Raw genomic sequence first — 14,266 nt, 5'->3', positions numbered from 1 at the left:
TATTTATATTAATATTTTGTAAATATGATACTATATGTATTTGTTTGGCTATTTAGAGAAAATGTTTTTTTGTCATATGTTTGATTCATTGCTTTTTTGTCAATGTTTGATTCATTGCTTAAGCCCAAAAGGTTTTTACAAAATGGTTTTGAAATAATTCATTACAAATTTACAACCATAATAAGTCCAACACATGCTGAAATTAGGTTACTGGTTGTCATGAACCAAGTGACGTCATCACCGTCGCACCACCATTGTAGGTTTCAGAATTCGTCTTCTCTTCACAAAACAAATTTGACCATTGTTTTTTAGAACCCGCCATCACACTCTTTAGGAATAGTTCAACTCATGGCAGTAAGCAACCTATTAAGAATAGGGCACCGATTGTTGATAACACATGGCTATATAAGAATCCACCATCACATTCTGATTCTTCATTGACCATCGTCTATGTTTCTGTTCTTCAACTATATGCTTCGTCAATCCTTAAATCAATAAATCGAACTTTGTTGTGAAAGAAATACGTAACTGTTGCTTCTTGTTACAAAAAAAAAAAAAAAACGTAACTGTTGCTTTCAAGAAAGAAAAACAAAACTGTTTTTGTTAGACAAATAGAACGTGGTTAGTGCTTTAATAACATTAGATACATTTATATAAAGACAATAATAAGTGGTTGAAATAATTGTTGGACCCTAATTTTATCAATGGATCACACTGCTATTTTAATAGAATAAATTATAAAGTCCGGCTTGAAGTTATAATATTTCGAGGATAAGGCCCCATGTAAAAATTAGCTCTGGATTATTTAGACATGTCAAATATACAAGAGTATAGCCAATGTTCTAAATATCCTTAGGTGGTGGTTAGGCATTTTGTACGGGATTATTGTTTAGGCGCAATGACCGATTTTTAGGCGTAATCAGGGCCGTGCCTGACATTTAGCAGACTAAAAGCGAGAAAAAACTTTTTTGTCCCAAAACAGCATTAATCAGCATTCTGAACCCAGGGCGCCTAAGGAGGAGACTCAAATAATAGCTTTTTGCACCATCTATGTTACCTAATCAATAGGAAAACTGGTCCCAAAAATAGTTTTATACTGTTTGGCCCTCAAGCAAATGCTTGATGGACTTGTATCCAGACCCGGTCCTGGGCGCAATGACTAGACCGATTTTTAAAAAAATCTGTTTGAAAAAAATCATTTCGCTCATGCCCATTTTGCCGACTAGTCGGACGCCTAGACGCCGCGTAGACCGATTTTTAGAACACTGGTAATAGCCGATACATTATAATGTTTGTTACTGAACTACAATACTACATATAGAAATCAGTTAAACTTTGTTACAAATATTTCATTACCAGCTTAAATTTTCATAGATACAACAGTATTGTTGAATTGAATACTTGAATGACAAATGAGTTGAACTGTATTTGGATTCCTAAATTAATAACGATACTAGACCCTGATCCGCGCGCCAGCGCGGATATGAATTTTCAATTTTTAATTATTTATTTTATTAAATGATGTATTTGTAATATTCGTTCATATTATATTCATTCAGTAAATATTTTTTTTTGAATCTTAAACTATCTATTTTTACGAATGTGTGATATCATATAAAAAATAAAAAAAAATGAATATAGAGTTAATCAGATAATTTTAAAAACAGAAATTTTTCTTTCGTGTGCGATATCATATAAATAATGATCCGCCCAGTTAACAAAAATCATGATTATTTTATGTGTAATTTTTTTTATTTTGACCATTTCCTTAAAATTATATTAAATTTTACATATTTTAATTAGAATATTTTTAATATCTTTACCTTTTTATTTGAAATGCAACTCAATATTTTTTTAACAATTATAACAAAATATTTAAAAAATATGTTTAGAATTTGTTTGAAAAATATGAAAATTACATTTTAAATTAAAATTATCCTAAAATTTGATAAGTTTTGATGTAAACGAAAACTCAAATTATGTCAAAAATAATGATATTCAATGATAATAACAATTTTAATTGATTATTTTTTAAAAAATACATTTACAAAAATATTGTTTGAAAAAAAATTCATTTATCTTTCAAATATAAAATGAAAATATTATAATTAAATAATAAAAAATATAAATAAAAACCATAAATTTAGCAAATGACAACTGAGTTATATTATGCTAAAATTTTCTTTCTAACAAGTTATCAAATGACAAATGAATTATGAGCAAATAATACCATATAATTTTTAAAAACATAGTCATTCTTAAATATTTTTTGAATAAGTAATTATTTTTAAATTTAATCAACTGAAAATAATATCCGTACAATTGTGTGAGTTAAATTCTAGTTTTATTGATGTATGTTATATATTAGTGCTGCATGTTTTAGGTAACATTTTAATGATGCACGTTTTTATAAATCTCCATTATTAAAATTATGCACGTAATGATAACCTATGAGTTTTTTTGGTTGATTAAATGACATTATGTCCAAATTTATTTAAGGATATTTCATTAAAGTAACTAAAAAAGACAAACAATAAAATATGAAGTTTAAATTTATTTAATCATATTTCATTAATGTAACTGAAAAGACAAGTAATAAATTAGGCAGTTTTATTCGTTTTAGGATATTTCATAAATGCAAATGAAAAAAACAAGAAAAAAAAAGAGTTTAATTAATTAAATAAAAACATTTTTAAATGGATACTTTTTTTTAATAATATAGATATATAGTTCCTTCACGACGCGTGACAACAATTAACTTCTAGCTAGAAAGGGAAAAAAGTGTATACAAGGCATATCAGAAAAGAGTGTATACAACAAAAATTGAGTAACGTTTTCATGCAAAATAAAGTCTCTTTTCATTTCTTAACAGATTAGTTTATAAGGACATATGGCCTAATATACAGTGCCGGTCCTTGGACCACACAGAAGAATCAGATTGTTTCCGGCCGTTCAATTTATAAACAAATTTCGGCCACAAATAATAAATATTCCCTTTAGTCTAGTGTCTGTGTTCGAACCTCATCCTCCTCATATCAGCTGATAATTTTTTCTCTCTCTTTTCCTTACAAAGTGACCACCTTTTTTATTTTTAAATTAAAAATACATATAACAAATTTTGTTGATATAATAAATTATGATTTTTATTTTCTAAAATTTGATATCCACTTTGATATATTTTTTTGTTATATTTTAAAATATATACTTGTACACGTATTCAATGATTGTGTTATGGATGAGTGATATGTGGATGTTTGAAGACCGTGGATGAGTGTGGGAAAATATGGACGGATAAGCATGGATGGGTAAACATGGACGGCTATTTGTGGATGAGTAAAATTATGATTAAAATTCAAAATTTAGCATACTACATATTTCATGGTGGAGGATTGTGACGAGCTCGAACCACCGCAGCTTCACCGAGCTCATCCACGACGATGTTGAGCTCGGAATCCATGGTGTGGCTCACCGGAAAGAGGAGCTGACTCGTTTTGACCGATAGTTTTGGAGGAGGAGTTGACTCTTTTTAACTTTTTGGTTTGTTTAACTTTGTTTTCATCACTCAAGCTTGTTTTTTCCCTAGACATGCATGTGGTCGTAATTGGTTTAAAGTTATTAATATTGTGGACACATTGGCATCCATATCATAGCCTTTCAATATGTTACATTTTTTAATCAATGTTTAGTGTTTGAGTTGCTACTCTATCCACCACATCAAGCTTCAATTTTCTATCTACAAATTTAAGAGATCTCTCTTGTTCTTTATTCATGATTATGTTAGTGTCCAAATCCACAACATAATCAAAATCTTCTTTCCTGTGGATTTTTCTGTCCACAGACAAACATTGTTGTTGGGGTTGTGTCATTAAGCTCAGCTATTGTGGAGTTTGCTCTGATGAAACTTCTAGAATTTTTACATTCATCTGCGTCCACGCATCTCCGTCCACGCATCACCCGTCCACGCATCACCCGTCCACGCATCAAATGTCTATTAAGGGCAAAGTTATCCACAATTTATTGCTGATCCACAACAAAGTGCATCACATATAAAAATTGGCTGTTAATGTAAAGATAAATCAAAAAGTGATCCAGGGAGTAATCAATTCATATTATTATTATATCACAAACTGACATATGCCACCCTTTCACACACGTGTGTATTTGTTTTGCAATGTAAAAACAAGTTTCTCTTGTTATTCAAAGTTATTACCCCGTAGACTATCGATGTTACTTTCCAAATAAATTGATTCAAAACACATGTCTGAAAGCTCTAACAAACTGCATACGTGCATGCAGAGACGTGAATAAATGAAAATTTATTATACATATGTCAGACGAGGGAACCGCGCCCCCCCCCCCCCCCCCCCCCCCATTTCGCTGATGATGCAGATGCCCTAATGTTTCGCGGGCTCCACGAGGCGATCTTATTATTATTATTATTTTAAAGCAAACAGAAAAAAAAATCAAAATAATGAAATAGAGAATCGCCTATGCCCTAATGTTTCGTAGGCCCCACAACACGTGGTGGTCTTATTATTATTATTTTTTTAAATCTAACAGAAAAAAAAAATCAAAATAATGAAATAGGGAATCGCGTCTCTCACATACGGTTCTGTCTTGGCATCCATATCATAGCTTTTCAATATGTTATATTTTTTAATCAATGTTTAGTGTTTGAGTTGCTACTCTATCCACCACATCAAGCTTCAATTTCTTATCTACAAATTTAAGAGATCTCTCTTGTTCTTTATTTATGATTATGTTAGTGTCCAAATCCATAACATAATCAAAATTTTCTTTTCTGTGGATTTTCCTGTTCACAGACAAACATTGTTGTTGGGATTGTGTCATTAAGTTCAGCTATTGTGGAGTTTGCTCTGATGAAACTTCTAGAATTTTTACATTCATCTGCGTCCACGCATCTGCGTCCACGCATCATCCGTCCACGCATCAAATGTCTATTTAGAGCAAAGTTGTCCACAATTTATTGGTAGCCCATAACAAAATGTCTTACATGTAAGAATTGGCTGTTAATGTAAAGATAAATCAAAAAGTGACATAGAGAACAATCAACTCATATTATTATTATTATTATATCATAAACTGACATATGCCACCCTTTCACACACGTGTGTATTTGTTTTGCAATGTAAAAACAAGTTTCTCTTGTTATTCAAAGTTATTACCCTGTGGACTATCGATGTTACTTTCCAAAGCAATTGATTCAAAACACATGTCTAAAAGCTCTAACAAACTGCATACGTGCATGCAGAGACGTGAATAAATGAAAATTTATTATACATATGTCAAACGAGGGAACCGCGCCCCCCAATTTCGCTGATGATGCAGATGCCCTAATGTTTCGCAGGCCCCACGAGACGGTTTTATTATTATTATTATTATTTTTTAAATCAAACAGAAAAAAAAATCAAAATAATGAAATAGAAAATAGTGCCTATGCCCTAATGTTTCGCGGATCTTACAACACATGACGGTTTTATTATTATTATTATTTTTTTAAATCAAACAAAAAAAATCAAAATGATGAAATAGGGAATCCCCTTATTATTATTATTATTTTTTAAATCAAACAAAAAAAAAATCAAAATAGTGAAATAGGGAATCGCGCCCTCCCCCAGTTCGCCGATGCAGATGCCCTAATGTTGACAATACTTTTGATTCTGTGTGTGATCTTTCTTTTCCTTTTTCTTCTTAGACAGAATATCTTTTAATTGACTGTATTTTGGGGGGAATAACATTAAAAACTTCCAACTTGGTAACTTAGAAAATCATACTATTGTTTAGTTTCTACAAAAACCACGATTTTTTACCATATTTAATAATTTTAAGTATTTAATTTGATTGATATTTATTTCAATGTTAATTACTACTACCTCCGCTCCCGAAAGTAAGATGTTTTAAATTTTTTTCTTGTTCCACAAAGATAAATTTTCTATATTGTTAAGGTACTTTTTTATACTTTTGAGGAACATTAATTGAGAATATTTGAATTGATTAAATTTTATTGGTGGAAAGTTATTGGAAAGTTATTGGAAAGTGTATAATAAAGTAAAAAATAAATTAAATTATAAACATTTATTAAATTCTTAATAAGCATGTATACTCTAAAAAATTTTACTTTCAGGAACAGAATGAGTAACGTTTATCATTAAAATTTACATAAAAAGCCACATATTTTCAAATGTTCTTTAGACTTCAAGCACTTTACTTCTTTGGAACCATCAAGTCAACAAATAATAAATACATTCAACAAACAAAATTAAGTGAAATATTAAAGAAAAATAAAATTTAAGTAAATCCCGACCTATAAATAATGTATTGTGAAAACAATGTGAAGAAAACACACGCAAACATGTCAGTTTCACCATCACCTCATCATGTGGTTCTCTTCCCTTACATGTCAAAGGGCCACACCATCCCTCTCCTCCAATTCGCCCGCCTCCTCATCCGTCACCGCCGTGTCATCTCCTCCTCCAACGACGGCGAAGAGCCATCCATGTCCATCACCATCTTCACCACCCCACAAAACAAACCTTTCATCTCAAACTTCCTCTCCGACGTCACATCATCTATCAAAATAATCTCCCTCCCTTTCCCGGAAAACATCGCCGGAATCCCTCCCGGAGTCGAAAGCACCGACAAGCTCCCTTCCATGTCGTTATACGTGCCTTTCACGCGTGCAACCAAATCTCTCCAGCCTCTCTTCGAAGAAACGCTCAAGAATCTTCCGCAAGTCACGTTCATGGTCTCCGACGGATTCCTGTGGTGGACACTGGACTCCGCCGCTAAGTTCGAGATCCCGAGACTAGCCTTCTTCGGCATGAACTCGTACTCGTCGGCTCTCTACAACTCCGTCTCCGTACACCAACTCTTTACCAAACCGGGAAATATTAAATCCGATACCGAACCGGTTACTGTACCGGATTTTCCATGGATCCGGGTTAAGAAGTGCGACTTCGTCCCGGTTTGCATCGAACCGGATCAATCAGGTCCAGAGTTCGATTTACTCATGGACCAATTAATGTCTACTGGGAAGAGCCGTGGGGTTATAGTGAACAGCTTTTACGAGCTCGAGTCAACGTTCGTTGACCATCGCCTAGGCGTTAGGGGTGAGCCCAAGCCGTGGTGTGTTGGGCCATTGTGCTTGGTAAACCCTCCTAAACCGGAAAGTGATAAACCGATTTGGATTGACTGGTTGGACCGGAAGCGAGAGGAAAGATGTCCGGTTTTGTACGTGGCCTTTGGAACGCAGGCTGAGATATCGAACGAGCAGCTCAGAGAAATAGCCTTAGGCTTGGAAGATTCCAAGGTACGTGCGTAAAATAGTAAAATTTTAGTATTTGATCATTGAAGCTCCATATATTGGACTTTTCAAATTGTTCGACATAACTCCATGCAAATATTATTAGTTTGGTATATGATATCAACCAATATAAAATTTAGTTTGTAATGAGAAAACATACAAGTAGTTGGCATTAACTTCACGACGTTTTCCATAAATAGAGTGACAATGATTGTTATAATTTACGCATATGGTACTGATTGTTAATAATAAAGGCAAACTTCTTGTGGGTCACGAGAATGGACGTGGAAGATATGATTGGAGTAGGGTTCGAGAAGAGAGTGAGAGAGCATGGGATGATTGTTAGAGATTGGGTGGACCAATGGGAAATACTGTCCCATGAAAGTGTGAAAGGTTTTTTAAGCCATTGCGGATGGAACTCGGCGCAAGAGAGTATATGCGCCGGGATTCCCGTGCTCGCTTGGCCAATGATGGCCGAGCAGCCACTCAATGCCAAGTTGGTCGTGGAGGAGCTAAAGGTCGGAGTAAGAATCGAAACAGAAGATGGAACTCTCGAAGGGTTCGTGTCAAGAGAAGAAGTCAGTCAAAAGGTATTATAACAAAATGTTTTGAATGAACTTAATTAATATTGTTGTGTTAAAAAAAAACTTAATTAATATTGCTGGCTTCAGTTATGATATTTTTTTTATTGGTACAATATAGGTTAAAGTGTTGATGGAAGGAGAGATGGGGAAGACTGCGAGAAAGAACGTGAAAGAGTATGCAGAAATGGCTAGAGAAGCTTTGGCTCAAGGGACAGGTTCGTCATGGAAGAATTTGAGTTTGCTTCTTGAAGAGTTATGTAAGATTAGAGAAACAAATGATGTTAATAAGCTGTCAAGCCATGATTAGAGAGCAGTGTACTCTTGGTTGTTGTTTCAATCTGACTAAGGTCATAACCTTACTGTTCTTCTGAATAAAATAAAAAATAAAAAAGTTTGTATGTGTTATAAATATCTGATATGAGAAACAGATCATACAATATAACATTAAGACATTATAAGAACAATATAATTTTTTAAACTACAATCTTTTGCTCTATCTAACATTCTCAAACCGATACATAAAAAACGAAAATATTAGAGCACCATTAACCCTAGCACCCCCAAATGGGGTGTTTAATTTTTTTTTTTTTTTTTTGGTTTTTCTTGTGAAAATTAAAAACGAACCAATCGCGGATCGCCACGTATCAGTGGGGCCCGCAAAACAGTACTAACACCGGTGCTTAATTAAGCAGAATAATTACAGGTGCTTAGTTTTTGTGTGGGTCCCACCCGCTATTACACCCGCTATTATATTAATTTTTTGCTAAGCACCCCCTATTAATCATGCTGTTAGAAGTTAAAATCCCAAATATTTATTTCCTAACACTATTTACCAACTAAAAATCAAACATGTCACACTTTTAAACGTCTTCTTTATCCATAGAGAAATCAGGCTCATCAGGTTTGAATAGTTGAGGCATTTTCAAACTATTCGAAGATCCATCTTTCTTACCAGTACTACTACTACTTGAAGCCTTTTGATTCGTGCCTCTTCTCGTGTTTGCTGCAAACTTAGATGCCAACATTGTTGCTCCAAGGTTTTGGCTGTTGTTTGTGTTGTCCACAGACAGTCTCTCACCTTCGAAATTATCGTCGTCGCTTCCATAGTAGTTTTCTTCGTCGCCTTCTTCGTTGTATCCTGTTTCATCTCTGTAATAGTATCCGCTACTCTCGTGCAAGCTGAGCTCTTTAGCGAGCTTTCGTCGCTTGTATCTTCTCCATGCGGATTGCACAAAACAAGCTCCCCATGCTCGCCACTGATGTGAGTAGTACCTGAATTAATGGACGTAAATGAGATTTGATTCATGCATGCCATGCATGGCCGGACCTCAGATTTTGTGGTTGTATAAACATTTTAATATGGGTTCAATTTTTTTCTAAATTACTAAAAAATTAGTGGCCAATTTTTCTTCTAAATTTTGAGGAATATAGGCTAATGGTTCACTAGCTTATGCTCATGACCGGTTCTGCATCATTATATGCTAGAAATGGTGTACCTGAAAGCGTGTTGTAATTTTTTACTTTGAAGACGTTTGAACTGATGAGCAACAAACTTAAGATCCTCTGCGCTTAAGGCAAATGCTTCAACCTCAGAGAGTGCACGGACGCTACGGGTTGAAGAAGGAAAATTAAGTGTAGAGTTTGGCATCAAGGCCCATGTAAGAAGCTCTTCTCCACAGAAATCACCAGGTCTTAGAGTAGTGGAGTTAAAGAAACCAGATCTTCCTCCGTTTGTAGTTGAGCTCTCTATTTGTCCTCTAATCACAAAGAGCATCTCATCCACCGGATCACCTTCACGGAATATGTAGGTCCCTGCCGTGCTTAAAGATGAGACAAGACATCCGCATATAGCGTCAAGAAGTTGATCATCCATTTGTGAGAAGAACGGGACCTGCACGTAGCAAAATATTGTGATTTATGAAATGAAAAACAATTAATTTTTTGTAAGGACAAAGTTAGTGTATGTACCCTGCGGACAAGAGCAAGACAGAGATGGCGTTGGATTTCACGGCGTAAGTCAGTAGGTAAAGACTGGAGAATTGACTCTTCATCGACGCCTCTAGTTGCAAGCCATTTGTATTGAACGAATCTTCGGACACGTTCTTGAAGCTCTGGAGGTAGTTGACGATGTCTCATCCATTCTTCGGTGTCTCGTCTCTTAACTCTCCATTCCTCAACTCTTACAGACATTGATTGTAATGATGTCTTTCCACAAGATCTTTTGTTAGAAAAATACAAAAAAAATGTATTGAAAAGCTTTTCAAGAATTAAGCTATGAATCTTACTTGCATGTTACCGATCAGGAGTGTGAAGAGAATCAACCCAAAAATACAGATTGTAATACAGAACAAGGTCTCGCCAAGATATACACTTGTGGTTATATTCTGGCCGTAAGAACTGTAAAACAGAACGGTTAGACAAGACACAATAAATGTGTTGGATCAAAGGTTGTTAATACCTTAGATTTCTCAAACCCCACCAAAGACAATATAAGTACTTTGACACAAAATCCGTAGTAGCGACTTGAGTGGTAAAGGCTTCAGCGAACATGCCAAACTTGAAGTTAGTAGTGCTGCTCGTAGCATCACAATGAGAAAGAACCTGAGTAACATTCTGCCAATACTGTCGCTCAGGTTGCTGTAGACTCTTGCAGTCCAAGAAGCTAGGAAGACAATCCAAAACTCTCAGGGCGTGATCTTTCTCGCATACTTTGGACCAGCACGAGAACTGCCGCCCAATTGATGATAGATACCACATTGCTCCCAACACCTGAGCACAAACGGATAGAGATTCTTAGCAACTTAGACTGAAGAAATCTAGAGAGAGACGAGGAGAAAACTTACGTGACTAGCAAGGATGTAGAGGAGGAGGTTGTATGCAGCTCCTGCCCAAGCAGTCTTGGCGATGAACCCGGTTGTTTTTATAATCCTTTGGTTAAGTGGGAATATGATGAATGATCTTGGAATGTATTGGACGAGAACGATAAGGGCGAGCGTGCTATTGGCATGATTAGCAGTCCCGTTGGTTGCGGCTGGAATTACTAGCCAAATTACAAGCTGAGATCAAAAGATTGTCAGAACAAACATATAAGGCTTTGATGATGGTGAAAATTAATATCATATAACGGATACAAGAAAATTAATTCTGAAAATAGATAAATACCATAAAATTAAACGACACTGAAATTTAACATGATTCATAATATAGTATTAGAGTTCGAACACATGCTGCCCAACTGAACTAAAATTGATCCGACTTATTAAAAAAGTCTCATCAATCTTAAACCGACATGACCAAGATAGTCAGGCCGGTTTGACCCGACCATTAGTCTTAAGCCGAGCCGATTTCATTCGAGCTGATTTCAGAATTTAAAATACAAGGTTACAAGAATGCAAGATATATTTCTGCTACATTATAAGATGTATATCTGTCTATCTATGTTCCTTAACCTTATACCTAGACCATTATCAACATCTATGCTACATAATAATAAGCTAGTAGTCATGCATGCGAACCTGAGGAAGAGGAAGCATGGCGGCAACATCGACGATGAAATCGCTCTTCAAGTACTTCATAGCGATCTCTCTCGGATCCCTAACGAGCTCACCGCGTCCAAAAACTCTAGAGCTCCGCGCGACGAAGGCCGTTCTGAATTTCATGAAAATGTGCAAGAGGTGGAAGAGATCGGCCACCGAGCGGAAGAACGTGACCGTCGCGGCGAGGCCGACGTCGACGGAGAGACACGCGGGGCCGCCGACGTAAGGAGCGTAGAAATAGAAAGGATCGAGGAAGAGGGCGAGGATGGAGGTGACGAGGAAGACGTGGTTCCAGTAGGTGACGATGCTGCTGTCCGGGTCCAGGATCTGATGCCGCCATGGAAGGACTTGGCTGCCGTAGTGTACGGCGACAGATCCTCGGTTAGATGCGGCGGAGGTTATGGTCTCGGGGAGGAGGAAGCGGAGAGATCGGATCTTATTCATCTTCCATGGCGGATTCCGGTGTTAATCGGATTCCGCAGTTAAGAGAGAGAGGTACGTAGCGATTGGTGGAGAGAGGAAGGAGGAATGGTTAGGGCACTTTGCTTGCGTCGTGAATTTTTTTGTTTTTTTTTGTTGGCATTTTTTTTTTCTTTTGATGATTATGGAAGGAGAGGATTTCTCGCGGGAAAATTGGGAGAAGGGCCGTTGAAATAGGAGGAGAGTGAGGGTATTTACGGAAACTTGGTTCCTAAAGGGTTATTATTGTTTACGCCGTTTATATGCTTTCAAAACAGCATACGTTTTGCCTCCTAAACTATGAGCGGAACAAAGTCTATAGTAGTGAGCTGTTGAACCTATCGGCCCAATATTCACAGCTCTTGAACCTTCTGGCCCAAATATCAGGTCACTAATCAGATTATTTATTTAAAATTGTAACATAAACTGTTTTTTTTTCTTCTTCTTTTTTTCGTAACAAGTGTCTTTTTCTTTTCTTTTTTGAAAAAAACTATTTAATTGAGTTTTCCGCCAAAAATAATTCTGTGTATAAATAAAAAGGATACTAAAGCACGGGTACCAAACATTCTATGAGCATATAGTGGTAGTGTGGGGAGATAGCTAGTGTGCAAGCTTGATGACACCGTAAGATGACCTATAACAAAAAGGGAATGAAATTCCTTAGAAACAATGATGCAAATATAAAAGGAACAGAGAATAAATAGATGAAGATATTGAAATTTTTTGAACATAATATTAATACGTCACTAATAATATGATGTTTATCCATATACCACACTTAAGGAACCAACAACTTCTTTCAAGTAAAGTAAGGGACAACAACTTCCATCATATCATATTTCTTTTTTCCTTCAAAAGAAAATTCATGGCTCATGGCTGTGTAGTAGTGTAAGAAGTGACGAAAGAACTATTAGTTCTAACCTTGAGCCGCACGAGTTTACTTTATCTATTCCAAGAGACTCACGAGCCACACGTCTTTGGACATTTCATTTAATTTACGTACCTAGATTTTTCGGGTATATTTTTGTTTTATTTTTTTTTGAAAATTTTAATTTTTATATTTATGTTTTTTTTTTGTAATCATATTTGTGTTTAATATTAATTTACTTTAATATAATTTTTGGTAATTATATTAAATATGTCAAATTGCATAACTATACATACCATATGCATTTCAGAAATTATTTTTAAACTTTATTCATAAAGATTACAACATATTATATTTTCTTAATAGTTATCTAACATAATTAGTCAAGAATATTTGTATAAAAAAAGTAATTCTGAATCGACCCAAAAATCAAAATCTCATACTCTATTAGAGATGGCTTATATATTTGAACGGTTCTTAAAATTTTATATCTAAAAACCAATATCAAACTTAACCCGCACCGAAAGCCGAACAATTTTTTTGAAAAATGTTTGAAAAATAAAAATTTTAATATATTCTGCTAAATATATATGTATATATATATATGTATGTAAAGGGGTTAATATGGTCTTCACTAACTTTAAGTAAAATCACATTTAATAAATATTTTTAATCGAATAACCTATTTAAAACCCATTAAACTAAATAAGTTTATATGAATATTTATTTCTATTAAAATTCTACTTAAATCCTGTTAAACCCTATTTTTAACATCAAGTGCTTTGTTAATTGATAAGTTTAATGTCTGTATAAAATATTTAAAATTTCAAAAAATTAATGTCTAGTTGAATAAATTATGATTTCTTTGGCTGAGATGTAAGTTATGTCGTTGTAGTGTGATAATAATTTTTGAAAAAAAATATCAAAGTTTACTATAGTTATGAAGAATAATTATCATATCATTATAGAAAGATATGTAAATAATGTAACTGTATACATAATTATATAAAATAACGTGTTATATTAATCAAATAAAAGGTTAAAATTCTAAAAATAGTTTTTATTTAAACACTCAATAACAAAAAAAAAAAATGGCTACAAAAATATATTTTAATGTCGAGCATTAATTTTAACCTTTATAAAGGTTTATATTTTTATGGTACATGACCAGTATAAGGGTTTTTCGTATTACACATGTGTTGCTATATATAAGGGTTTATATTTTTACTAGATATGGATCCGTGCGTTGCAAGAATTTTATTTGATGTTTTAATTTCATGAACACATAAAAAAAATGAAAATCTTTTTTTCACATTAGTTCTTGAATTTTTCAGTATATATTGGTGACTTACTTTTGTAATAATAATTTGTTTCCTTACATAAATTTTGATTAGTATTTCTATTTCAATAATCATGGTGTTTTAAATAGTATATTAGTTTTTTTAATTTTTAGTAAATAATCACTTCTATTTTTTTTTTCAAAATAATATTGATT

At 34.2% G+C, this 14,266-nt stretch overlaps 2 protein-coding genes across 2 annotated transcripts; one reads left to right on the top strand and one right to left on the bottom strand.

The window, feature by feature from the left end:
• The first annotated feature begins 6,232 nt into the window (after nucleotides 1-6,232).
• LOC106417787 (UDP-glycosyltransferase 90A1) lies at nucleotides 6,233-8,317 on the top strand. The gene is made up of 3 exons (XM_013858534.3): nucleotides 6,233-7,330; nucleotides 7,579-7,914; nucleotides 8,027-8,317. Exons 1-3 carry the CDS (start codon nucleotides 6,335-6,337, stop codon nucleotides 8,213-8,215), a joined length of 1,521 nt encoding a protein of 506 aa, XP_013713988.3. The 5' UTR covers nucleotides 6,233-6,334; the 3' UTR covers nucleotides 8,216-8,317.
• A 163-nt stretch (nucleotides 8,318-8,480) lies between these two features.
• Nucleotides 8,481-13,159, bottom strand: LOC106418016 (cyclic nucleotide-gated ion channel 18). Its single transcript, XM_013858707.3, has 7 exons — nucleotides 11,424-13,159; nucleotides 10,752-10,964; nucleotides 10,367-10,677; nucleotides 10,194-10,305; nucleotides 9,877-10,113; nucleotides 9,405-9,799; nucleotides 8,481-9,180 (listed from the first exon to the last, which is right to left on the bottom strand). The coding sequence occupies exons 1-7, from the start codon at nucleotides 11,886-11,888 to the stop codon at nucleotides 8,769-8,771; spliced, it is 2,145 nt and encodes a 714-aa protein (XP_013714161.1). The 5' UTR covers nucleotides 11,889-13,159; the 3' UTR covers nucleotides 8,481-8,768.
• Nucleotides 13,160-14,266: the final 1,107 nt, after the last annotated feature.

This window comes from Brassica napus, chromosome C9 (assembly GCF_020379485.1).
Source record: "Brassica napus cultivar Da-Ae chromosome C9, Da-Ae, whole genome shotgun sequence".
NCBI lineage: Eukaryota > Viridiplantae > Streptophyta > Magnoliopsida > Brassicales > Brassicaceae > Brassica > Brassica napus.
The sequence above is the reverse complement of the archived record's forward strand: the minus strand, read 5'-3'. Positions and strand labels throughout refer to the sequence as shown.